This window comes from Phalacrocorax aristotelis, chromosome 24, assembly GCF_949628215.1.
Source record: "Phalacrocorax aristotelis chromosome 24, bGulAri2.1, whole genome shotgun sequence".
Taxonomy (NCBI): Eukaryota; Metazoa; Chordata; class Aves; order Suliformes; family Phalacrocoracidae; genus Phalacrocorax; species Phalacrocorax aristotelis.
In genome coordinates, this window is record NC_134299.1 from 6,486,670 (window position 1) to 6,513,972 (window position 27,303).

At 41.5% G+C, this 27,303-nt stretch overlaps 2 protein-coding genes across 2 annotated transcripts; one reads left to right on the plus strand and one right to left on the minus strand.

Moving 5' to 3' along the window:
* The first annotated feature begins 5,250 nt into the window (after nucleotides 1-5,250).
* GKN2 (gastrokine 2) lies at nucleotides 5,251-26,166 on the plus strand. Its single transcript, XM_075117556.1, is given in 8 exon segments — nucleotides 5,251-5,352; nucleotides 8,157-8,197; nucleotides 8,695-8,709; nucleotides 23,006-23,059; nucleotides 23,557-23,688; nucleotides 24,222-24,332; nucleotides 25,192-25,345; nucleotides 25,917-26,166. Coding segments are annotated over 8 exon segments (660 nt in total). The 5' UTR covers nucleotides 5,251-5,279; the 3' UTR covers nucleotides 25,997-26,166.
* GKN1 (gastrokine 1) lies at nucleotides 5,328-11,252 on the minus strand. The gene is made up of 7 exons (XM_075117555.1): nucleotides 11,186-11,252; nucleotides 10,256-10,315; nucleotides 9,595-9,648; nucleotides 9,091-9,225; nucleotides 8,765-8,875; nucleotides 6,643-6,781; nucleotides 5,328-5,457 (listed from the first exon to the last, which is right to left on the minus strand). The coding sequence occupies exons 2-7, from the start codon at nucleotides 10,265-10,267 to the stop codon at nucleotides 5,363-5,365; spliced, it is 546 nt and encodes a 181-aa protein (XP_074973656.1). The 5' UTR covers nucleotides 10,268-10,315; nucleotides 11,186-11,252; the 3' UTR covers nucleotides 5,328-5,362.
* Nucleotides 26,167-27,303: the final 1,137 nt, after the last annotated feature.

Here is a 27,303-nt window from a genome sequence, read left to right on the forward strand (position 1 = left end):
GGATGTAAAAATAGGAAGAGCAGTAGAAAAGCTTTCTCTCTGGGGACAGATGTGCTGTTTTTGAGAAGCCTCAGAAAACTACTTAGGGCCAGCTTCTGACCTGAGGTACAGCTAGGGGTCCTGCCACACCCAGGGGAAGCATCTTCTTGTCATTTGCTTATGACTTGTGTCTGCCTAAAGAATGACAACCTCTTTCATTTTTTTTCTGACTGGCCCAGAGATGAACAAACATGTAGTTTTAAAGAAAAAAAGGAAAAAGCTGTACCTCAGGAGAATAACTTTGGCCTGAAGCTAGCAGAGAGAAAGGAGGGGGAATGGAGGCGGAGATCAGATTCTCTGTGTAGCTGTGGATTCAGGCTGACAGACGGCCCAGGAAAGCTTGGGGAAAAGCCAAGGAATGAGGCATCAGCTGAAGCTTAGAGCACTCTGAGATGGAGGGAGCTGCTGACAAAGTGAAACACCATGCCCTGTGCTGCAACTCTGACTTTCTTTGGGGCTACTTCTCTTCATATGCCTATCTTAAGAATGTGTCTTTTTGTTTATGATCAGGTAATAGCATCATTACTCTGAGAAAAGCACGGGATGGGGGCTGGAATTCCTGGTTGCCCTCCCTCGCTAAAAATGCTAGAAACAAATATATTATGAAGGCTATAGCTTTATGTGAAGGAGCCAGCTCTTGGAGAGCCTGGGTGTGTTGTATTCTTTGTGTGAGAGACAAGAAGTAAGGTGTGTTAATTGCATATAGCTGTTCAATGGTTAATTAATGCCCTCAGTATGTGGATAGAATTTCCATATGTAAAAGATGGGGGAAGCAGTATTGCAGTTTTTCGTGTTTTATCATCTACTCCTTTGTATGTATCATGGGGGCATTTTCTGAAACTCACAGCTTGGAAGAAGCTGGTTCTGTTGGTTTGTGAGAAGAGTGCTGTTGCTGACAGCTGAGGAGAGCCCATGGCAGCATCGCCCGGGTTCTGTGAGCACTCACTGGGGTGTCGTGGGGGCAGTTCCCTTCAGCTCACAGATGTCTGACCTCTTCAGTGGGTAATGGCTTCTGTCTTGACCTCAAACGCATGTTCCCTGGTTTTCATGGCACTTCAGGAAGCTGTTACAGCAGTCTGCATGGATAACCGAGATGGATCAAATTGCCTATGCTGACTGATATTATTATCACAACTACATCAACGCTGTACAGGAATTACTTTCCTGTCTTCACTGTAGACATGTCCTTAAATTCACTGGCCATATCTTCAAATGGTGTAGTTCAGCACAGCTCTGTTACTACGGGCAAAGCTACCCTGTCCTATGTGGTGCAGGACAACAGACTCCCCCGGGGTAGGAGTTGTGTGCCTTTACACTCCGGCCGTACAACATGTACCTCTTGCTGACACCCAGTGGCCAAGGAGGGGTTTTCCTTCCCTGGATTGCTCTAAATTTTCAAGGGATCAGCAGCTCCCCGGTCTCTTGCTCTTATCTGACTTTACCCTGCTTTGATTTTATTTACTGCTGTTGTAACGTTTAAGGCTGTATTGCATTTTTTTTCTGGCGATTAGAGTTCGTTCCACTAGCTTTTGTAACATGGGCAGCTACCTCTGCGTGTGTATGTAAATCCTTCCTGAAGAGGAGGATTTGGTTAAGTATACAGATGAAAATATATTGCTTGTAATGTATTAAATAAAATAGGAGAAAATATGGTATAAGGAAAAATTCTGCCATAATCTAAGAAGGCCATGCAGTTGCTTTCCAAGTCTTGTCTTTCAATTTCTGCCGAAGCCTGCCTAGGAGCAGGGGGTGCAGTCAGGCGAGCTGTTGTCCCTTTAGTTAGTGCTGTAGGAAACAGGGCTGTGTAATAGGGCTTCTCAACAGCCTTCCCTCCTCTACTCAGTGGTGCACGGATATTGCTTTCGTTGGCCCTTGACCATTTCCAAGCACTTTGCCAGGGCTAGAGCATCCTCGCAGCATGTCCGCCAATGGCTTTATTACATCCACGTACAGACTGACAAAATTCAGCCCAGCCTGCTCAAAGGGGCATCTATCATTAGTGGTATCTTTGAATTTAGATGAAGATGATCAGCCTGGTTCACACTGATCCAGAGTTTGGAGCAAATGTTGAGGAAATCATTAGGGGTTTCTGGTTTTCAGCATTTCTGAAAACGGGGTGGCTGAGTTTGACCTCCCTTCTTAAATGAAAGCGCTCAGTTAAAAGTATTTTCTAAGAACCTGAGTTTAAAAGTCTGAATGGTCTCATAACCCAGCACAGGTGTCCAGATTCTCAGTCCCCTGCAACTGGAGGATGTAAACCCAGTATTCTCCTTAGGAGTCTCTCAATTGGATCAGATATTTGGACAGCACTAATGAACCCTTTGGAGACACTAAGGTACATGAATCCTGAAACAATTAAGTCTAAGGTAAAAATGACTATCTACAAACTTGCATCTAAATTTGAGCGAGTGACTAAGCAAACAGTGCTGATGAAGCGTTCTATGTTTGAATGAACGTTAGGATCTTCTGCAGTTTGGTTTCCACTGGTTTTAAGGCAAAAGGATAAGCACACATGCCCAGCAGGAGGGAGCAGAGCTGCACGGAATGAAGGATTTAGGATTAGTGACTACATTTCACATAATCCTACGGGATTTAAAAATAGATCCAACAATGCAGTAGGATTTGTGGTGTCTGACTTGCCCTTTCAAAGTGCTATAAACAGAGAATGTGACAATTTATCCATGAGGTAAGGCATTGTATCCTTACTGACCCTGTTGCTCCTTGAAGACTTTCTTCGGAAAAGGTTAATTATCCTGACATGTGCTCCAAACCAGAGTTTGGACTGGAGTGATAAATGGAGAACTTCTCCCTCTTCGGCATGTGCTGTGTTGTCAAATTATCCTTCTCCTGATCACATTTACAGATCTCCTTTCACTGACTATTGTCTGTCTTTATTACTGCACTCATTAGCAATTTTAGATTTTTATGGGACAAAATGCAGAAGGGTATATGCAGGGTGCAACTGTAGCTTTTTAAAATCCCAAATCATGGCATGCCAGAGCCTGGGAAATGGCTTTGCGGGCATTTGCCATGAGCTGCTCTCTGCTGTTAAGTGTCACCTGCTGGACTACAGTCATTTTCTGCAGTGCTGGATCATGGTATGGGCTGAAGACTTGCAGTGAGGCTGTTCTTGCTGTATTTGCTCTTCAGAACTCTCATCCCAGCAGTGTGAAGCAAACCTGTACATGTTCTGCGGGGGCGTGCTGGCAGGCCCAGGCTCTGGGCTGGGGTAATGAGATGTAAAACAGCTCCGCTTGACAACAAACGAAGCTTCCATTGAAGCATCAGGTTTATTTGAGGCCTTGTCTTAACTCTGTTTCTTCAGGTCCCTTGTACTCCAGTTTTGCAGCGAGCATCACAGGTGTATTTTTGTTGCTGCTGAGAAGTTTCTTTGGTTTGTTAGGTGGCTGAAGCTTCCTTTTCTTTCTCTCATGTACGTTTGGCATTAAAATGCACTTACTACTACTGAGAAGTTTCTTTCTGGGCCCTACTGGAAAGGGAGGTAGAGAAATGCCATTAAGAAGGCAAAGTGGTCATGACAAGAGCTGAAACATTCTGTTAGGATGCTGTATAATGACTAAAATAAAAAAAGAAAATCCCTCCTAAACTTTGATTCTTGCCTCTTTCTGTCATATTTAGCCTTAGCCTGAGCAAAATGAGAACTGATGGTGTGTGAAGGAATTAAAAGAACTTGTGTAATACCAAAAAGGAGATTAGCAGCAACACACTACGGCATCTCTCTCCTCTGCAAGGAGTGATGTGTGCTAATCCAGGTGATTCCAATGCTTTTGCCTGAGATGTGCCTACATGAACTCAATATCTTTTCAAGCTGCTACAGAATAAAGCCTCTGGGGATTGGTGACAGGGTAATAGAAACCAAGGGACACCACATGGCTGGTGTTCTTAAATACAGACTTGCAGTCCCCTGGATGACCCAGGGCATCTTGCTGTTTCTATGAGAACAGAGGAAATAACCAATCGTGATTTCCAAGTTTGAGCAATAGGGACCTTGCCTTGCTAAAGCTTTAGTATTTAATGGCCCTACTCTTTTTTTTAAAAATTGCACTTTAATTCCCCTCTAAACCCCTCTACTTTCAAATGCTTGGGATTGGCTTCTTACTCTCAAAAGTTTTGATTCCTCTCTATGAGAGTGGCTTGCCCATGTAAGAAATTTGGGGTTAGGTGTCCGCTGCAGGGTGGAGGAGGGGAAAATTGTTGTTAGGCGACAACAGTGGAAGGTAAATGCATCCTTCCGACCCCCACTTTTTCAAAAAGAACCCCAAAGTTTAACTTCGTAACAGCAAGCTTCGTGCTGGGTCAAAGCAGACAGAGGATTGTTTGTCTTCAGCCTGGAGTCGACAAATCTGACAGAAGCACCTTGTCAAATGCCCTTGTTAATTCAGCAGAAACATTACTGCATTCCTGGCTTGATTCTTGTCAGACTTATGCTACTGGAAGACTGGACGTACAGAGAATCCGGGACTAGCTATCAGGGAAGTGCAAAGACTCTTTCTACGCGTGCCTGGCAGCATAAATGGAAAAAATCTTTCCTCTTCCTTCATAGTGCCATTCTGCATTAAGGAAGGAAGATTAAGCCTGCTTTTTTTGCACCTTTAAGGCTGAGTTAGAGGCATTTGGGAGGAGGCAGCTGGGAATCTTGCATTTCCTTATGTGGATAAATAACGGTGTTTATATTGTGTATGCATCTCTGAAGCAAAGCTTCATCCACCTGAGTGTCAATGGAATGCCTCTAGCTAGTCCATCCATGCTTGCACTGGAGAACATGGAATACACTATTGTAGGAAGAGAACAACTCTGTAAATCCTACAAATTAAACTACTCTTCCCCTAAAAAAGGCAAACTCATTGTGTCCTCCTTCTTTCTTTCTACCTTTCATGCCACAAGAATCAAGACTTATAATGTGAGGCATCTTTCCTTGAGAAGCGAAAGGAAGGCCTTAACTCTGCATGCCTTATTTGTAATGCACAGACTGACGCTTGCCCACATCTATGGGTGTGCCCTATGTTAAGAGCAGGCTTATAAAAGAGCACCCAATGTGCTCAAATGGGGTAGAAGAGGTGCGATCAAAATATTTTTTTCTGGATGTTTTTTTAGATGTTAGTAGAGGAATGAGAAACTAGCCAGAATTAATGCATGCTAAAGGTCTTTAATTGAAAGATGTGGTCATCAGTTGATCTGTTTCAGCATCTGTATCATCAAGAAAACTCTCAAAAGAGGAGATGCTAGGGAAGAGCAGCATTGGGGCTGGCTTCGTGCAGCAGCTATCAAGCATCTGTACTTGGTGCAAGAAAGGTAAGATTTTTCAGGCCCTGTTATTGCTGTAACAGTAGTTAAGGCCCAAAATATGCAGGACGTCAAGTCTAGTGCATGGTTCTTGACTGGGTGTATACTGGGGTCCTTTAAAAGCAAGAAAAGAAAAAAAGTTACCATAAGTTAATACCTAAGATGGTGCTGAGTGATCTGTGCGTTCAGCAGCAGCCCTGAAGACCTGGCACATTGCACTCGCATTTTTAATCAAATTGAGCCATCTCAAGTACCAAAGCGATTAGCAAAGCAAGCAGCCAGTAGGTGGAAATGCTGCTGTGTCAGAATGCAACATCCCATGCCTGATCTGCACAGCATCTTTCTCATGACAGGATTTGCAGACAATCAGCTCAGAGTACTTTGCCAGAGCTTCAGGATAACTTCTCTGTAAAACTGCCTTTATATATATTTTAAAATAATTTCTTTTTTCCCCACAACACAAAAAACTATTGCAAGTGATCAAAATGTGATTGTGGCACCCACAGCAAGACAGCTGATTTATGCTAGTATCCATAGCAATAGCTGGCATTCTACATCAGTGTATTTTTATTGCTCTGAGCAGCAAGGTTTTTAATAATTGCTGCAATAGAAATATTTTACATGTGAGTGAAAGATTGTTTCGTAGTTACCAAACACATCCTTAACTTGGAAAGGAATGATCACAAAGACATGCTGTTTAATATTCTTTTGGTATTCCAGCACAGAGGGACACCATCACCCTCTGTACTGTCGGTGTATATTACTGTGCATAGTGCAGTTATGCCAGTGCTAGTTAATAGGCCCTGTCAGGCTTTGACGTTATTGGCAATCCTGTGGAGTGCAGGTCATGAAACTATGAGGCGATGTGATCATTCCACCTCTGAAAACACCTGCAGGGAATGAAGCAACCTGGCTTAGTATTGTGAAACAGAAGTAGTTGGTGAGATCCCTCGGTAAACGTCAGCAATCTCTGAACTGAAGGATAGTGGTTCTTAGGACTACCTTTCTTCTTTACCCTGGCATTAGATGAGGTCAATCTGCAAAATTCTGGGCCAAAACTTAAGCCACCTTAAATTTACTCAAAGGAGTTGGAAGGGTTTGGTTCAGATCATTTATGGAAGTTATGGAAGTAATTCAACACTATTCTAGTCCTGATCTGCAGAGATACTGAACCCTTTCTGCAACTCCTGAGGCTCTTGATTTGTGTCCATCTCTAGTTGGACCAGCAGAACTGTGTATTAGTCCCCAAGGAAGAATCGCCTGGTTAGTTACAGATGTCATTCATTTGCTTGCACTCACTGTGATCTCTGTAAGCGATGTAGGTTGTGAGTCCTCTGCACATAGAGAAGATGTCTAGTCCGTAAGACTTGACGTCACGGATGGTTCTCTTGATGATGAACGTCATCTGCTTTTTAGGTTGTCCTTGACCTTGCAGGATCTAAACATCAAGTAACGTCATTCAGCAACATCGGTGCCTTGATCCATTTAAGGCTATGTATATTATTACTCTTTCTGGAATGACGACTTGGTGCTTGGTGTTTTACTCAAAACTGTGTAGTTAGCACAGTGTGTTGATCCACTCTGACTATGGGGCCATTAGCAAGCATCGAAGACAGCTCCTATGGCAGACCTTTCTTACAGCAGTGAAGGCGGAGGGAGGCGAAAGAGAATGGGAAACTCAGTTAAACAGCTGAATAGTACTTCCCTGAATAGTACAGGGAAGAGTAGTGCAGTCAGTGTTTTAACACAGACCTCCTACGAAAGTATTTCCTCGGTCACTACCCTCTCACCCTAGGGGTACTCAGGTTGTAACTTGGAAGCATGGAAGAAGTCTATTTATTCAGCCTTTTAAAACAGGAACCAAAGAGGGCAGTAGCAACACTTGGCAGATATAATTACACTAAAATTATTTGCAAGAAGTGGTTATGATCTCTTTGAGGACTTGGTTTTAGTGGGACAGTTTTTTTCTGAACTTTTCTGTGCTTTGTTTAAAAGGAATTTCAAATATATTTTCCCACTTGAGTGCTGTGTCTGGACAAAGTGTCTGGATGCCTGTATTTTCTCTTATGACCTGGGCTTTGTGCTGGTTCCTGTATCTCACTATTCAGCTACTGGCACAGGACTCCTCTTCTGGCTCATACAATTAGTATGGAGGAAAGGCTGTTCAATATAGAAATGCTCTCTTATGCCCTAAAGGAAAATGGAGGCCTGAACAATAGCATCTGCAACGCAATGTTCTGAAATGAAAAATGCAACTTCATATTGAAATGAGTCAGAACTATTTTTAGATATTGCTATCCAAAAATAATTAATGCCATGGAAGGTTTCCTAATATAAACTGCTTCTTAGCAACCTGCAAACCTAAAGTTCCTCAGAGAAAACATAGCTGGGGGGAGGGGGATGAGGCACCTGCGCTTTTTCTTTTGAAAAACCATCCCCATGGCAAATTCCCAAGCCATGTTACTGTTCAGGAAAACAATCCTGCCACTTGTGAAAATTTCAGCCTCTCAAGAAAGAAGCGGCACAGCTAAGAAACAGCTTAATAAATGCCAGGGTAAAGACACACTTAGCAGGGATGACGGGGATTGACATCAGCTTTCAAAATAATGGTGGAATTTTATCCAAAGGTTCCTGAAAGCCCACGCCAATATGCTTCCTTCTTACTGGTAAGCAATGATGTGAGATAAGCTTCAGGGTGCAGAGATACACCTCAGTACTAGCAAGCCTGGGTCTATAGCTAGAAATGAATGTTTTCGCTCAAGCCTATAACTCTCCCCTTTTTCTTCCCCACCATGCCTTCTTGCCCTTTAAAGCCAGGGTTTTTAGAAGGACTCAGTTTTCATACAAGAGACCAGTGCCTACAGCTGAATGCTGAGACAATTTTTAAAATGTCTGTGCTAATGCTGTGGGTGGAACTCATCCTCATATGGTGCTTAGTTCTTTTGAAAAAGTTTTGAAAGCTTGAAATCTTATTTTAGATTTTTTTCCTTGTTACTGGTTTATTTGTTCTTCCTCAACTAGAGCTGCCTAAAAAAATTATATTTTTTAGCCTGTCAAGAATGTGATGTTATGAAGAGTACCATGCCAAAAATTTGAAATCTCTAAACATAAAACAGTATTAAAAAGCAGCCAGTCTGAATAATCTTTTAAAACAAAATCAAAGTGATCTACAACATCAAAAAAAAACATGAAAACCCTCCTCTGCAAGGATCTGAAACAGGGTATTCTAACTTTCCAAAGGTTTCAAATTATGTTAGTGTAAAATGCTATTGAAATTGAGACAACTTCATAATAAATGGTGGGATCTAAATGGCTTTTAAAGTAACTTGGCTTAAAAGCTTTTGAAAATAGCAATGTCTGACATGAGTTTACTTTGCATTACTGTGTAACTTTACAAGTAACTACTCCTTTTTAATCTTACCCTGTTCTCTTCAGCCAGTCTGGCAAGTGCATCCATGCTGGGCATCTCCTTTCTGTCCATTCTGGAAAGGAAGCAAGCTCTCTCTGCCGGCACTTTGCTTGCAATAAGGCCCTGTAAAATAGTCACTGATAACTAGGAATTCAGTTTCTCAATAATTAAGACTGAAATAAAGTCTGTATTAAAGTAATAAATGCAGATAGTTTTTACCCCAAAACTTGGACTCAAAGTGTTAAGAATAAAGAGGCAAGTCCTGTATTTTGGTCAGCTTTATAGGAGCTAGTCATCTTACAGCTTTTTTTTGAAAAAGCATGCTCCTTGCCACTCACCCTTTCGTAGTTCCAAATGGTTTTCCATGCCCCCTGGGTGCTCTTTTCCTCAATAGTGACCACGTTCCATTCCTTATTGACAGTCAGAACTTGGTAGCTGCCAGTAATGGCGATTTGCTTGCTTGCTTTCCCATTCTGAAATGAGAAAACAAAATTAAACAACAGTTTTACACATTCAAGTTCATTTTAGAAATGCCTGCTATAATAAAATAAGTGCTGGCCCACAGGGAGCACCTTTAGTATCTGCAGGATTTTCAAAATGACAAAGAACTAAGCCTGTGGCATTCTGGAGTAGCCATAAGAATTCTTTTAACAGATTCAATGAATCATTTCTGTATCTTAAAACTGTATCTTAAAACTAAACCTGGTGGGTTTAGTTTTATGCGTGAAAGAAGTTTTAGATCCCTTTCCTCCAAAGGGATGGGGAAAGAAGCAAGGAAAGTTCAAGAAGCAGGGAATGTAGAAGCAGCAGCCATGAATGTGTAAGTTGGTTACTAGACTCACGTAGTCAGCAAGGGCTGGAGTCAGCAGGAGTCCAAGGAGGACGGTAGTCACAATCTGAAATGAAAATTGAGAAACAGAAGTGTAACGGTAGGTCTGGCTGACAAATCCGGTCATGAGAATCCTAGTGCCTTTTTCCTAATCTGGTGTTTAAGTGTACTCCTGGGATCCTTTTTTTGCTTTCATACTGGAATTACAATAGTCACCTAAAGTGAGTCATCCTTGCTCTACTCTAGAATAATGCAAGCTAGACACAGAGTAGGTTGCTTTAGGAGCTGAATCTGAAGTTGCTTCTGAGACCTGTACAGTCATATACATATATTTTACATGAACAAGAAGGAAATTAAACAACTTCTGCTTAGGCATTACAAGAAAGTGGGTGATCCATTAGTGCATTGCTCTGGTTTTGGAAAAGCGTTGACAAAAATGGACATGGATTAGGCTTCCTGTAGATTGAATAAAACCTTTACTAAACCTTTACAAAAAAATTCCTTATTTTTCATCTGATTAGCATAATAGGGTCTGAGCTACTCACTGGAGGAGAAAAATCTCCCCAGAGAATACCTTTTTGCTATAGACAGACATAGGCACTTCTGAGACATAAAGGCAATGGTTTGAATCAAAGTTTTAGTTTGTAATGAGAAAAAAGCATTCATATACTCACTGTGAATTTCATCTTGATTGCAGAGCTGATGCTAGTGCATGAACAATATGAACTGTCCACCTTTATATACGTTTCCAGAATTAGGTGTGGAACAGTGAAATGTTGAAATAAAATTATTTTGTAATTTGTATCCCTGTCTGCATGTCACTGAAAATTATTTCCTGCTGTAATTACTGCAGAGATATGGGGACTGTTTCTGCAAATTTTGACCTGCCAGAGTCAGATAATTATCAGATAAGAATCCACTTGCTGTGAAGAATTAAATGTTTTATAGTAACTTTCTGAAACATACTAATTACTTTTGAAAATTCACATCAAACTTAAGACCAGAGATAGCCTAGGGTTTAAAAAAAAAAAAAAAAGCCTTACAGTAGACAATATAAGAGCCTTTGCATGTTCTAGAAGGTACTGTGTGACCACAGGGCCCACCAAAATATATGGTCCAAATACAACATTGCTATGGAAAATTGTTTTACAATAAATAGGCAGTTCAAGCTGAAATATTACAAATACATGCAAGGCTGTGTATGCCTTATCATTATTTTTAAGTGGCAACAATACCTTTTTTTCATCTTGCCTCAGCTTATTTTCTATGGTGATGTAAATAGTTACAGAAAGAGGTGATCGTTCAGTTGGGGAGGGGTTTGAATGCTTGGGGTTTTGTGTCAAGTTGCTCAGTTTCATTTCGTGTGCAACCCGAGTCAGTGGCAGGGAATCCCTGTAAAGACTTCAAAATTACTTTTCATCTGGAATCCAGTACATTATTGTAAAAAAAAAAAAAAAAGGGGGGGGGGGGAAGGGGATTAATATATAAAGATCACTTCTAACCAGTCCTGCAAGTGCGATATTAAATTAAATCTGGTCTCAGTTTCACTGAGTCTGTAAGTCCAATGGGGCCTTTTATGTATACATATACACACATATACACACCGTTATGCCAAATGGTCGTGTTATTCTTGGTTCTTTACAAGCAGCAGCGCTTGTACTACTTTGTGTGGAAAAACCCGCAGGTTTGTGCGCGGGCTCTGAGGGCAGCTCGCGCTCAGCGACGTCCGCTTGTGCCGCCGCTCGGGAGTGGAGAAAATAAATAAAAAGAAAAAAAAAGCGCCGAACAGAAATGTGGCGAAAGCTCCCTACGCAGCCCGACAGGAATTAACCTTTTGCTGAAGGAACAAAAGAGCTGCTTCTTGCTGAGGTGCGTGGGGCGGAGGGCGGGAGAGGAGCAGAGCTGAGGCGGCGCCGGGCGGGGGAGTAGCAGAGCGGGCGAGAAAAACGGCGGGAAAACCCTGCTGAGGCAGCGGCGGCCGTGGCTGGAGCAGCCCCGTCGCGTTCGTGTCTTTCAGCTTTATTAATTATAGTTGTTGAAGTATTTTTCCCTGAAAGACTATTGTTAGACATGTTGTTGGTGTTTGAAATGAGAATATGTAATTTTGTGTTTAAAAAAATTTCCCTCACAAATCAGATTCTCTCAGTATCCTGCATTTGTCTTAAAAGACATTTATTAGGTTATATTATGGCTTTTTAATTATATTCAAGTTACACTTTTGAACTTTTTTCCGTCAATACAGCTTTTCAGGTGTTTTTAAATGCAGTTGAATCTTCATATTCTGCCTGCGGTGGGATAAGAGAAAAATAGAGCAGTAGGATTTAGAATAAAATCCTGTGACTTTGTAATGCTGTTGTGGCATGCTGATGGGCTGTTTTCAGAATTTAAATTACAATTTTAATGAAATTAGGGAAGGGAAGATCTGGTATTTTCCAGACAGTCTTGAGTTACTGAGTGATTGTTGTAGAACATGGCAACTGTGTTTAGTGATGAAGCTCAGACCTTACCCATGTTGAGAAGGATCTTGCAAGGTAAGCAACTCCAATTTTCTGTGCTATTAAGAATATCTATATACTTCTGGACTTATATGGACATTTTGAGAGTCACAGTATTAATGTCACTTCAGGTTCACTAGATTCTTTGCTGTCATGTCTCTGCTTAGCAATCTCTTTTTTGAGTCTTGTTCTCTTCCTGATCAGTTTAAACCTGCATCAATTTAAAGTTGAATAACAAACACTGTGAAACGTAATGGCATCCCAATTAGAGCAAGAAACCTGCCAGAATGTAATATTGCAATTAAATTCCTACAGTCTGGAAGAAGCACACACTTTGCTTCATTGCTTCCATAGTAGTTCTCTGTATTCTGTAAAGTTTTAATCATTACTGTAGGACACGTTAATTTAAGCTTGTCACGGAATAAAAAAAAACTTGGGGGTGTATTAAGCATCACAATATATAAGACCAGTAAAAATGTGAACCTACGTGCATGAAGTTAAAGTAGTTTTGCGAGAATCTGGACCTTGTTGCAAGTGTTTTGTGTCATCCAGTTGAAGTTTTGGCCTTAAATGAGATGGTATTGGAGCAGGCATCATCCCTTGCCAGAAGCATCCGTGCCCCGCTGTTCCCTGCCAAGGTGACGATGGACTCTCTGGTTTGAGCTGGGTATCTCTATTTCCCTGCGAGGCTGCTGCCCTCCCTGCTGCCTTGGGGGACTTCCAACCATCATCTCTTACAGTGACTGGCCCATAGTCTTCAAGGGCTCGAAGGCCCCTAGAAGGACAATTCCCCGCGACATGCAATTGAGTAAGTGAAGAGGGCTGTGCCAGTTTTATTCCTGGGGGGGGAAATACAGTGTAAAGTTGGAAAAGGAGAGGAGATTTTCTCCAGAAACTCCCAGGGAAGTCAGGTAGGAACTTTGTCTCAATACTACACCCATATGGTTGCTTTTCTTTGGAGGTGCTAAAATATTTTTTGGGTGCCGTTTTGCTTTGATTTTAATATCAGTTCACTGTTCAAGGCCCCCAAAACATTTTCCTCAACCAAACAGGCTGCTGCAACCTTTATTTAGAGTAACCCTTGACTGTTCCTGAATGGTTAAAGTGTCTCTTAGAGTAACTGCTTTCAAGCGCCAACAAAAGGGCCTCGGAGCAAGGAGGGAATGTGAAGGTCTGGTATTTTCTAGACAGAGTTACTGGAGTGGTCGCTTTAGATGAAGAAACTAGTCCCAACCATTTTGCCTTAGTTTTGGCCTAGCTATAATTTGATTCTTTCAGATTACCAGCTGTGCTTTTAATTGGTTAGGATATGCTTTTTTTTGCTTCCTGTGTTAAATATTTATCAAACATTGTTAAGTAACATCTGTATTCAGGTCTAAACTGCATTTAATACGCTTATTAATTCTGTTACTTGCAGTTTGATTTCTGGGTTGTTGGGACCAGTAGTGCATCTGTCTATTTGTAATTGGCCATATTGCATTGCAATGCTTAGTTTTAAGATAAAACATTGTAATACTTAGTATGTTAATAAGAAGTTAAAATAAAAATGAGATATGCTTATTTCTATAAATCTAAACTTCGAGCTGTATGATCTTGAATATGGATATGCAGTAGGTATAGCACCATTTCCTTTTAGTAGTGACAAATAATTGCTTAAGGCAGCATGTGAAATCTTACGGGGAAACTGTACGGGATGGGGTCTGAATGTCAAAATGGGGATTTTGCGAGAACAGTAGTTTAGCAACTTGTCTCTGGAATTGCTTCCATATTTCTAAAGGTTTACCAGAAACACAGCGCAGACCATCATAGGTTAATTATAAAATTTTATAGAGACACAGATGCCTCCACACAGGGCAGAAGAAGAGACAGATTCAAAATGTGATCAAGAGAAGATTATCAAGGAGAAAAATCTGGTGCATGGGTACACAGCTCTATGAATTTTCTTCCTCAAAAATGTGTCAGGAATCACAGTGATAGAGATTTAAGAATAATGAACTGCTGGTCTAACATTAAACATCTTGATTTAAGAAGTTTGATCCTGAAAGAAAAGAAAAAACTGTTTAAGATCTGGACTGAGAAAATAAGAGAACAATGTAGCTGAAATTCTTCTGAGTTAATGCTGGAAATGCACCGGGAAATGCTATTTAAAAATTGAGCTGCATCTTTTTAAACTTGTACTACAAGTAACTGTTAATGCAATCTTTTTAGACAAATCTAAGCTGTAAATAGGGGTTTGAAGCTCAAAATCGGGCTGTGGCAGGACCAGTGGTAGCTAGGTACATGCGTGGAGTTACCTGAAACATTCAGACTTGTGTCAATAGCTAGAGCCCACAACCTTCCTGAAAAAGACTGGTCTCCAAATTGTATGCAGAAGAGTGACAGACCTGCTCTTGGTTCCTTATGTACGCATTCACCGATTTATAAAAAATCAGGAAAACCACAGAATTTCAATAATCAACTTGCTCCTCTTCGCTTAAATGTTCTTCATCTTTATTTATAATCTTGTTCATCTTTACTGTGGCGTACAAAACATGGTTACTAGTATACTCACCAACAGCAGGGTAAGCAAGGTAAGAGGGAATTCCTCTGCACAGAGCTTCAATGCGTTTTCCGTATGGGTGCAAGCTTTGGAGTCTTTTTCTTGAGATAATGAAGCGATTCTCTCTGGGTGGAAGTTGGGGAAGATTAGGTCCCTAAGCGTTAAAGAAACAAATGCAGAAAACAGCATTTAGAAAAACCAAAAATGGTGTTCAGGATCTGCGTGCACATCTCTGATAGTGGAGAAGGGGTTATTCAAGTGCAACACAATTTTTGAAAGACTAGACTTTGAGTGACTTGGCCCTTCTGAGAAACTTGTCTTTGGTTCTTGGAGTCTTTTCTCCTCTTTGTGGGTAGGGAGTGAGTACATTTTGCAGGCAATCGATTTCTCACCACTTTCTTTCACCATCCTACCTTGTATCCCTGAGGTGGTGCAGGAAACCGTTTATCAAGCAAAAACCTCTTGTTGATTTCGGCAATGATGCAGGTTTGTTTTGAGAATACCTTGGTTGCAACGTAGCCCTATTAAAATAAAAAAAAAAAAGCTTTTTGTTGCAAACAATATACAGTGTAAAGATAAGTGGATTGCCAGGAAGAAGCACTGGTTAAAAAAAGAGGCTTTGCACAGTACAAATAATCATAGGGAAGGAAAATATTGTTTTTTCAATGATATTGTCTAGGTAAATGTGTCCTGGAGGCTGACAAGGGACTTTGGTAAAAGGTAAGGTGAACTGCCTTCGCCAGTAATGCCACGTGTATGATAGGTTACACCACCTAAGTACGGTGAAGGAATTCACTGCTGAAAGCATCAGTGCAGCATTCAGTACAGCAGATAGAATAAAAAGGTTGAATGAGAACATTTTTAAGCATCTCCTCTAAAATATTGTCAAGTTTTGCTGAATCTTAGGTGTTTTTGAAAAAACCTTTTGGTTATTTTCCATGTTTTCGTGCCGCGTTGGCAGCCACTTACAGTCTTGATGTCCCAGACAGATTTCCAGGCCTCAGAATATTCCTTTGAGTCGGTGCTGACCCCAGCGTCAGCGGAAGAGTGGTCTGAGTTTTCACTGTGGTGCTCATTAAAGTTTTTCTTGCCGTTCTGGTTTTTGAAAAAGATTAAAGTAGGTAATGGTTTAGGTCTGTGGATTCCCAGCAGTCTTTCAATTGATAAAGTAGCTCTAGTAACTGTGCTTTGGAAAATTACTGCTTTTAGAGATCAGATTGAAGGGGAGATAATTTCTGGCCTTAGAGGGGAGGCTGGGAAGCCATTATACTGTTGTGTCAAACCTTACATTCGGGCTTTCTTAGCCCTGGCTTTCATGTGTCTGGTGCATCCACCTTATGAAGACAGACAGGCTTTAACATTACGGCTCTGTTCCCCCCAACCATGCCTATTGGACTGGGTGGAAAAGACGACATTCTTTCACTGGAGAATTTCCTTTAAAGTTAAACACTAAACTGAATGTTCAGAGTCAAACTTGCAAGAAAAATTTCTAAGAAAAGTAAAATAATTCCTTATTGTTCGTTCCCCAGCAGGAACTTGCAGGCAGAGGGATATTTACTGTATTTCACAGTATTTTGTGGTGAGATCCTTCATGCTAATATTTGTTTCTCTCCACACAGTTATTTTCACGGTGTTTATGCTAATCTCAAGACAGTCTGTGGATTTCATATCTAGCAACTGCCTTTTTCCCTTTATATATCAAGCACTAAAGTATTTTCTTTGGTATTAAAAAAAATGCAGTTTCCTGCTAAGTATCAGCCTTTAAAATACAGCTTTATTTTCAGAAATGTATTTTTCAGAGGCTGTGTGTAGAGACCACTGGATCTTACAGCAGCTGTGTGTAATTGCAGGTAGCTCTTTACTTACCCTGTTAGCAAGAGCTAGAGCCAGGAAAACTCCAAGAGTAGCAATCACAGTCTGAAACAAACATTCAGAATTCACCACACTTTAACATTGTGAGTGCTTATCTTAAATCAATTTATCTGCTGTCTTAAAATGATTTTGACTTCCTCTTTAACTTTGTGCACACACCCAGCACTTTTCTGAAGTGGGGTCTAGCTGAAGAGTATTTAAATATGCAGAAGAATTTTTTTTTAATGACCTTATATCAGATCATCAATTCATGTAAGTTACTCTTAACCTCAGCAGCGTAATTTGCACAGGTAAGAAGATAAACACAGTGGGGTTTACAGTATATCCAGCCCCAGTTCAGTAAACTCCTCGGGAAAAGGTGGTCTGAAATACTTTGTTTAAAATAGTGAAGTTTTCACCCTGAGCTTTTTATTTCAGCCAGGGAGCAGATCCATGCAACATCCATGTGCTTGTGTGCCTGTTGCGAAGAGTTGGAACGTGGGTGCCCAGTATGGCTCTGCACTTGGAACACAGCAGAAATGAGACTTGCGCATCCTCACAGTAGATCTTACACTGTTCAACACAGGGTTTATATGATAAGGGTAGGCACAGTCACTTTTGTTCAGAAAAATGTAATTTTAAACACTTTGTAACCCCTTTATAAAATAATACCATTTCAGTGACTCCCATGCTTGTTGTTGCTCAGATTTGTCAAAACTACTACTGATATATTTTTAAGAAATTTAATATTGTTACAATGACAAAATCTTTTGTGATAATTATTGTGAACAGTTATTCTCTCGGAGACAATCCCTCTAGTATTGAATTGGTCATAGATTTCATCTACTTCAAAGAAGGATTTTTATGAGCAGGATCCAAGTGTGACTCAGACTATTTAACACCAACACTTTGGAATTTATCCTGCAACAATTTCAGGGTGCTGTAAATACCCTTGCTTCACAGTCATGTGCTTGGAGTCTTTCATGTTGGTTCTCCTATGCTCTCACCAGACAGCTGTGCCGTAACTTTATATAACTTGCTGAGACTGTTGATTTGCCTCTGAGTTGTGAATGAAAGAATATTGCCCTTTCAACATTTTACATGCGCGTCTCACCCCCGTAACAGAGTGCTTCTCTCTTTCGCCTTCGAGAAGGCATATGGAGTGAAGTCACTGCCAGAAGCGGAGTTTCACCCATGCAGTCCTGACCCATTTGACATTTTTACTCTAATCCCTACATAAACCAGTAATAGTTCATTAGGTGCCAAGAAAGACTCAAAATAATTTTAAAACTCTCCAGCCTTAACAGTTTTATGAGAAGGTGGTACATATACTTACAGGGAACTTCATTTTGATGGCAGGCGAGGCAAGATCTGCTGGTAACTGATGTGGACTCTCTTTATACAGCAATATCCCAAAGTTAAATCTTAAAATGGGTTTACGTTATTGGCACGTGCCCTGTGTTCACAGAATCATGATGGGTTTCCTGGAAAAGCACTCTGATAACAAGAGGCTTTGATACCAGCCTGACTGAATTCATGCCATACAGGAAGATGAAAGAAAACTCGCTGTGGTAAGTTCAGTGTATTTCACAGTAACCTTTGAATGAAAGTAATAAATTATGTGGGGAAAAGATTTACAGTTCTTCTAATCGGACTGATTTGTGGATGCCAAATGGAGGCAAGTATGTCCTTAGCCTCTGAGATCCAAAATACACGTAAAAGTCTTATTTTGTATGTCACAAAATCCTCTCATACTCTCTGGAAATTTAATTAATCGTCTAGTCCTCAAAAAAGGCACCAAGAAACTGAACTGTGTAATGCTAATCCCTGTGGTGTCGTTAGCAATGAGTTCGAAAGCAGTTTTGTCCATTTCTTCCAACAACCGTAGCCAATCTGGCCATTACAGTAATGCGTCACACTTGGAAGCCTGAATCTCCAAATCTTCCATCAACTTCTGATTACTGGAGTAGTTTGTATGGCAAACACATAGCTAGAGCATTTGACATTAAGAATAGCTTATGAAACTAATTACAATAGTAGAAGCCAGGAAAAAGGGCAGGGAGGAGTGCTTTTACTGTATAAGACCCTGTTCTTTTTCCAGTACAAGTTTGTCTCTGTCTCATTTTTAAAGCTCTACTCAAGGCATTCTGTTTCCGTACTAAATTCTTGTACCACTGTGCAGCAAGCTCCCAAAGCTAAGAGCCATTCCAGTTTTAACCCTATTCTTAAATTAGGGTTTCACTTTGTGCACACACACATTTTAATGCGTCTTTTTTATGCCTTAGTGTCTAGCAAGAATAAAACTGCTGAAATTGTTTCTGGATTCATCCTTGAAGCTTGATTTATTTAACTACCTGATTTAACTGATTAATTCTGCTCGATCTGACCTTGTGCCACATAGATTTTTCTAGGCTGTGTCACCTGGTCTTTATCTAGTATGTGGCTTGCCCAGCCAAATGCAAATGGAAGCATTGTTGACTTTCTGAGGTGTTGCTTCATTCTTTACTTTTCTCCCACTACCTGCTCACTCCCTGATAAAGTAAGTATTTAGGAAAATTAACTGGAAAAAAAACCATGAGTCACCAGGAGATTTTATTTTGATAGCATAATCTCGCCTTAACTTGATTGTATCCATCTCCCTTACGTGTTAAAATTCCTGTTTGGTAATCAGACTTGAACTGATATTGTACAATTTTTCTTCTCATTTAATGTTCAAGGTTCTGTCATTTAAATGATTTTTAGTGCCAAAAAATGGATCAAATTCTTCTGGCAGTTTTACTTACGTAGATTAAGAGTAATTCTGTAGCTTAATCATGTTTCATCAGGGTAAGTCAATTTATTTGAAAATATTTCGCCTTATGAAAGTAACAGAGAATTAAGTTTCCTGCCACAATAAATGTTGCTGTGTTATAACAGCATATTACTTGTTCTGAACACTTACTCAAATTCACAGAATCCCAGACTGGTGGGGGTTGGAAGGGACCTCTGGAGAACACCCCATTCAACCCCCTGCTGGAGCAGGCACACCCAGGGGGCACAGGTGGGGTGTGAATGTCTCCACGGAAGGGACCCCACAGCCTCTCTGGGCAGCCTGTGCCCCTGCTCTGGCACCCGCACAGGGAAGGGGTTTGTCCTCATGTTCAGGTGGAACCTCCTGTGTTCCAGCTCATGCCCGTTGCCCCTTGGCCTGTTGTTGGGCACCACTGAAAGAGTCCAGTCCCATCCCCCTGACACCCACCCTTTAGATATTTATAAGCATTGATGAGATCCCCCCTCAGCCTTCTCTTCTCCAGGCTGACCAAACCCAGGTCTCTCAGCCTTTCCTCGAAAGGGAGATGCTCCAGTCCCCCGATCATCTTGGTAGCTCTCTGCTGGACTTGCTCAAGCAGTTCCACGTCCTTCTTAAACTGGAGAGCCCAGAACTGGATGTAGCACTCCAGATATGGTTTCTCTAGGGCAGAGTAGAGGGGGAGGATAACCTCCCTCGCCCTGCTGGCCACACTCCTTTGAATGCTCCCCGGGACACCGTTGGCCCCCTTGGCCCCAAGGGCACGGTGCTGGCTCAGGGTCACCTCGCTGCCCCCCAGCACCCCCAGGGCCTCCTCAGCAAAGCCGCTCTCCAGCAGGTCCCCCCCAGCCTGTGCTGGTGCGGGGGGTTGTTCCTCCCCAGGGGCAGGACCTTGCGCTTGCTCTTGCTGAATCCCCTGAGGTTCCCCTGGGCCCAGCTCTCCAGCCTGTCCAGGTCTCACTGGATGGCAGCACAGCCTTCTAGCAATTCCATTTTCTGCAGGCTTCCCTGATATGACCATCCTGACTGCAAGGGTAGCAGCTGAGGAAAATGTGATTTTATTTGGGGGAAAGTTTGAGAGTCTTCACTTGGATCAGAAGTATTGAAAGGAAGACGACAGCTTTGAGAATGTGGGCATCATTGTGAAATTCCGTGTTCTCCAAGGGGTTCTGAGTCATGGCTTCTTAAGCTAAACCTCCCGCTGCCTGAGGACTGGCAAAAGGGTTATAGCCCTCCTTAGGCAGCTCTTTACGTCAGTTGCTTAGTTAAAGGTGCTTAGAGGACTCTGGTGTGGTCATGGGCCCTTTGGCCTCTGAGCGCATGCGTCCTAGTTTTGGATACACCCAAAATTACTGGGGGATGTGTGATTTGACTGTGGGGAAGATGTCTCCTAAAAGCAAGACTTTCCTCTTGGAAGTATATCTAGGCTTTGCCTGAGACAACTAGGAGTATGTTCTCTCTTACAATAATGTTAATTCATCAGATGATTTTTAGAAATTAATCTTTGATTTTTGGCCTTGTCTGATCAGAGTAGCAAAGTTCAGTCAGTCCAATATAAGGTGAACCATGTAAGTCCATGTAAGTCAACCATACAAGTCCAATGAAAGGTGAAAATTATGAGATCGTGGCTATTGTTGTAATTCTTCTCCACTTCTTGTGACTTCACATGTTTCTCTGCTCTTATCTGTGCCTAAGCATATAGATGCTTAAGAAAGAAACAGCTCATGCTTCTTGGGTGTTTCTCCAAAGAAATGAGTATGTGAAGACGTAATGACTAATGGAAAGTTAATTTAAGCTTTACTTTAAAAGCATTTAAAACTTAGTAAAGCTTTTTGGTTTAGCTTATGGTGCTTGAATGCTGTGAAGGGCTCATTTGACTGCTAAAATCTCCTCTGAGTAATTCTGACATATCTGTTATCTTAGAAACAAGAAGGGACAGAACCAGCTTTCAAGAGGAGGGTAACATTAGTCTAATGTAACTGTGCTTGTCGCAATTTGATATCTGGTTATATATATTCTGATACATCGCTTAGCAGTCCAGCTTTGTTACACTTGGGATGGTGTTTTCTAGGTGGAGCTAGGTGGAATAAAGCAGACGCATGCAATTTCCCTTTTTTTTTTTGTCATCGAGGTCTGTTGGCTGAGAGAGATTTCCTACAATGTCTTTCACCTTTTTTCCGATGGCTGAGATCACAGAAAGGTGTTGGCTCTTAGGTTGAGTTCTTGTTTTGTTTAGAAGGGAATAGGCCTCAATTAGGACTTCCTAGCAGAAAGCAGAGTGATTCATTAAGGTTCCGCACTGGCTGACACAGAGTCGCAGGTGAGGAGGAGTCCAGGCAAGGTCGTAGTCATAGGGGAATACCTCTCATGGCAATATCATGCAGCCATAGACATTTTCATAAAATACAGAAAGCAGTGGTAGCTTTAAAGGAGGAATCCCCATCCTGCTCCCTTTGTTTTGTGACCTTGTGTGAACCACACATCCTCTGGAGTTTCAGGTCATTCCTTTGCATGCTGAGGAGGCTAGAAGTTACCCAAATTGCCTTTGGGAGGCACAGCTGTTATTCCTAATTATGTTACAAATTTCAATGCATGTGTTACATACACCGTGGTAACTGAACAAAACCGAGCAGCACCTCTTGTTAAGAGTTTTTTCATATATTAGATGGAGGAAATGGCTGAAGAATTGGTCTGTTCAGTGGCTGGCATGTAGGCCACCATGACATAGGTATTTCTTTCCTGGATTTGTCTGCAAACTATCAGGCTGTTAGGAATTATATTTCAGAAGACAAAGCACAGTCTGTATGCATGAATAGCAGAGTTCTGCTGATGTCATTGCATTCGGGAGAATAGCCTGTTAAATATTTAAAACAATGGAACCAGCAAGAATGGGAACTCCTCTAAAGTTTAAACTGGTAAATAATAGCCATTTGCAGAGTGATTAATTTTACAAAAGCAGACTTACGGAGTGCTTTTAACGTATCGGGTCAGGTTATCTGTGCCAACCCAAAATTCAGATATGAGGATTAACACAGTGTGGCATGTAGATATGGACTTGTGCAAGTCATGAACAAAAGTTCTGTCAAGTGCTTCCCACACCTCCAGCAAGATATAAAAGTTGAAGGCCTCTGGGATTTTCTTGCATTCTTACTTTCTGCAGCCTCTTGTTCTATCTGAAGGAGAAAATGAACGGATTCGTGAGTATATCGATTTTTGTTGAACTTATATTATTAAAAGTTCCTTATTTTTAGAAACATAAGGATAGAGAAGAAGATGCTCAAGTAAGTTGTATGGTACTGGGACTAATGTGATCTCTGTAGTATTTCTTGGGGTTGTTTAGTGGGAAACTTGCATTTCTTGGGTGTACAGTAATCCCCTTGGAACCAGCCGAAGCACCATTTGAGCAAAGAGTGCAGAACTTGCTTACAGTTCAGAAGGGGGATTTAGTTGTGGATTAATAATTACAGTTGTAGAGGCAAATCAAGAAGTAACATGCCATCAAGGAGGTACCTTTGAAAAATACAAAAAATGTAATGGTTAAGTTATCATTCAGCTTGTTCAGGTACAGGCAAAAGAGCCTTATAGCAACACTTTTACAGTGAAGAATCGTAATTGTTTTCAACTAATACACATGTTAAGTAGGTAATTTTTCTAACTGATGCTATAGCTGCTTCCCTCAGTTCATGAACTGGGGTTTTTTACAGCACTGCCTGGTGCTTCTGTGGAGTGAGAATGCTTATTCCTTTTACAGGCTGCAGTTCTCATTTTGCTGGGAGTCTTTTGGACTCAGGCTTCTGCGTTGGATGTGAGTAGACTGATGAGGCTTCCAGTGCATGTATTCATTTAAAATGTATTGGATCCCTGGGCGAGGGGCTAATATAATAATAAGAAAAGCTCAGAAGAAATGAAGAAGCTGCTTATTCCCAAGTGTAGAGAAAAATAGCATTTGTCAAAGGTGACAATCATATCAGCCAAAGAGGCGGTTCTGCGCAGGTGCAGAGTAACAGGAAATTTGGTGGGGCATAGGTCCCCTTAGCTGGTGCTAAAATTTGGAGACTGTTGCAGTCTCCTGCCAGTCCCCACTGCCGTCCATGATGACTGGGATGTCCCATGTTGTTTTTCCTTGCATAATTAATCTCCACCTCAAGGGCCTCCTGAGACTGCTAGAGGGTTGTTAAGGGATCTAGTGTTTACACAAAGCAATCATACCTGTTGATTTGAGAGAAAGCATTTGTTTTTTATTGCACCTTGAAAAAGGTGCAAGCCAGATGATGAATAATGATTTTGTGTTTTTTACCAAAGACCTTTCTCCTGCAAGAACCTGAGAATAACTATGTCACTGGAACTATGACTATCCATAACGGGGACAAGGTTGTTGACGTCCATGTCCGTTCAGGCGTGTACTCCTCCGATACCATTTTTGACTACTCGCATGTAAGTAAATCTAAGAATCTGCCTAGATTTAATATCCAAGGAAGTTTTTAAACTTGGAAATCGAAATTATGTTAGCATACTCTCACCATAAGTTGTCCTGAAACACTTTCTCTGAAGACTCCCATCACCTTTCCTCCTCTTAGGCCATCTCTTTTTTTCACCCATGTGATGGTGCAGTTTAAAAGACTTGTAATGAAACCTGTGGCAGCAGCTAATGAAAGTGAGAAGAATGTTACTGACCTCTCTGTGGTCAGAGTGGAGAATGGGCTGCCATCACTTGTGTACAGCAAGTGCAGCAGAAGTCTGTCAGAAAAGATGCTTCCGCTCTTACGGATAGTCATCAGTGTGGGCAAGCTGCTTCCTTTCCCCAAAGCTGATGATGTAAACGCAGAGTCATTCTGCAATGGTAGCCTGAGTAGCCGCTTCATGTTTCTTCTAGATTGTCCCAAACAGTAGGGAGAATCAGCTGATATTAGTGGTAGCCTTTTTAAATTAATTAATTAACAGTATTTTTTTAAATATTTTAATCACAGGGGTATATTGCAACAAGGTTATTTTCACGAAAGGCCTGCTTTATCCTGAAAATAAATAAGAACTACATCCCAGAGCTGCAAGAAATTGGACGCCAGGCTTTTGAGAGACAGGTGACTTTGTAAGGAAACACGTACTGTATAGAGGAAAGGCGACTGTGTAAGGGTTGTGTGGTGTGATGGGAGTCCTCCATTCTGCCATTGACAACATCTGTTCTTAGGAACGTCTTTTACTGTGTTAGCAATGATGAAGCACATCTGACATCACAGAACTTCAAGGGGGTATCATATAGAACATTATTTTAAGATAATCACAGAATCAGAGTCCCAGGCTGGAAGGGACCTCAGGGATCATCTAGTCCAACCTTTCTCGGAAGAGCAGAGCAATCATGGCCCATGATGTAGTTTGACAGTGGATTGCCACTGTGACTAGTGCTGTAAGATCCTGTGTCCTTGGGAGTTGGGTAGTTTGACTATTTTGGGACGATCGCAATTTGAGTTCAGGAGGGCTTTTCCTTTTTTTATCATCATGCTGACATTTTGAGCTTGACATAACTTGAAATAACTTTGCAGAACAGAATTTAGAAATCTATTCACTTTTGACTTTCTTACTCACGCAGAGGTTTCATGACAGTGACTGGAAGTATTGCCTGGAGATTAACTTGAGTTCTGGCCTGGCTTATGGCAGCCTAACAGTAGTGTATTTACAGCAAAGCTTACTGCCAATTAACAAAACTTATTATGATAGTAATACAGCTCAATTTTGCTGTGTTGACAGAACTAGTATCTAGTGAACTTTGTTTCTGAATAGACTGAAAATATATATTTCTTTCAAAAACATGTAGCTGCTTTAGCTAATGCTTTGTGTGAGGCAAGGGAAGGTGACTTCAGATTTTGGGGTTTTCTCAAAGGGTGTCCCAGTAGAATGAAACCAAAGCTGTATGACTGATGATGTCTAACACTTTCTTTTTAGACTATGAAGAAAATATACTCTCCAAATAATGTGTGGGTACAGTTTGAATCTGGCCATTCTTGGTTTGGGAATCTGAAAGAGTGGCTTATCTATGGTAGACCCATTGAACAACTCTGTGCAGGCCTGCCCCTCTACCGCCTTGCAAAGACTCAGCGTAAGTTGCAAGATCAGAACATTATGCTTCTGTTACAATGCATAAGTGCCTTTCTGTCCTTTAAACCTAAGTCTACATGGTACCTTTGAGGCAGGAATGTATTGCCCTGTTTTAGAGAGAAGTAAGCTACCCAGCAGTATTGAAAGGATAAGGCTTTGGGATACATTGGAAAATCTGGTAAAGCCCTGTTTTATATTGTGAGGCTTCTAAATGCCTGGACCCAGCTGTTCCAGAGTGGTTACCTGGTGGCAGAGGAAGCCACTGTGAGCAGCTGTACCCAGTTTATGCCCTGATGATCAATGGTCCCACAAGGCATCTGCTGTATGCCAGACACTACCTGCTGTATGCGGGTTTTGGGAAAGAAGGAGCTCAGAGGTGACCTAAAGCCATACAGATATTTCCTCCCTTTGAGTTACAGCATAAAAGTTTTACATGATAACCATTGAGGCCAACAGGAGCCACCAATAGGACCATAATTGGGGATTTGAAATTTGTGTATTTAACAGACTTTTCCTTGCTGGATACAGGGGTCTTGTCACTGATAATATCTTCGTTTTCTTCTTTCTTTTAGCACCACCAAATGCTCGTGGCTGTGCCAGTGCAGGAATTCCAAGCATTTTGCCCATTAAAATCTGTGAAAAAGGCAATTAGGCTGGATCTTGTCCATTCTGCTGCATGGAAAGGGCTTGTTTCTTTGCATGCTTTTGTGATGGTAGCCGTGTTCTCCAGCTGGAACAAAACTCCATGTTAGACCCAGCTTGCCCATCCAAAGCTTCAAGTGCAACAAACCTATGGTACACAAATAAAGATTACGCAGTAATTAAAATGCTTTGTCTTATTTCTTCATCCAAAAGTAGAATGGAAATAAAATGGGCCTTGCTAGTTTTCCTGTAGGAGAGAGACATTTCCCTTTGGTGCATTCCTGTGCTCAGGCCTCAACATGACCTTGGCTTCATGCTAGGTATGTGCTTCGTGCCAATGAAGAAATGGTAACAGAATAGTTTTTTTCCAGTGGAGAACTTCCCTTTGGCATCAGCACCCAGCCTCTTCAGGTGCTGACTCACCTTATGTGTGACTGCTGGAGAGAGGGAGAAAACAGATGAATGGATAGATAACAGGAGGGAGCAGATCTATGTTACCAACCCTTTCAAAGAAGCTTGAATTCTGTAAGGCCAGTGAAAATTTGTAGCAATTTGAATAGGTGTGGTGAGTCAGAGAGCTTTTTGTATTGGGCGGATACAGGAGGCTGTCCCAGTCCTAAAAAGTTTCTGACACAGGACAAAATTATCCTTTCACTGTAAAAAGAGCTGTGACCGCTTGCTGAGTGCCCTGCATATGCTAGAGAGTAGTTTGTGGCAGCAGCTGATTAAAATACAAAATGAGGCAGCATTGGTGCAAGATACAGGACAGCGTCTCTAACTGTATTTTGAAGTGGAGCTCCCTGGTGGGAAGTGAAGCTAGGAGTTGGAGCTGTGATGTTATTGGCTGATGCACAGGGGCTGTGAAACACCTCAAGGCAGTCTTTGAGAGCACTGCTGGGCAAAAGCACTCAGTGGGTTGTGACTTTCAAAGCTTTTGTGGTTGCAGTAGCCAGAGAGGCTGTTGTTTCAAGACCTTCAAAACTCAGTTGGAAGCCCTGATCTAGTTTCCAAGTGACAACTGTCATGTTTCAGCGTTACCTTGGGTATCTTCTCTTGTTGTCCCTAAACCAGGGTTCTTCACCCGGTGTGAAAAACGCCAGTCAACGCACTGAGTCGAGATATTTGTCTTTATTGCCAGTCTGCAGAGTGGGGTGCCGGGCATTTGACATCAGCCAGCACGCCTTTTGGAACCACATGGGGTCTTTCATACAAAACGATAACAAGAAGAAGTTACGTTAAAATATCTGATTGGTTACTTGTACAAAAGTTTGTTCGCGCGTGTCTTGCTTTTATTTTGGCTCATTATGTTAAGGTGGG

Bases quoted from the DNA above. Each gene is read 5' to 3' on its own strand.
- GKN1 (XM_075117555.1), bottom strand. The intron at 8,876-9,090 runs GTGAGTGGCAAG...ACTATTTTACAG, and splicing joins CCATTTGGAACTACGAAAGG to GGCCTTATTGCAAGCAAAGT. The intron at 5,458-6,642 runs GTGAGTGCAAGC...TTGCTTTTAAAG, and splicing joins CATCGCTTACAGAGATCACA to GACCCCAGTATACACCCAGT.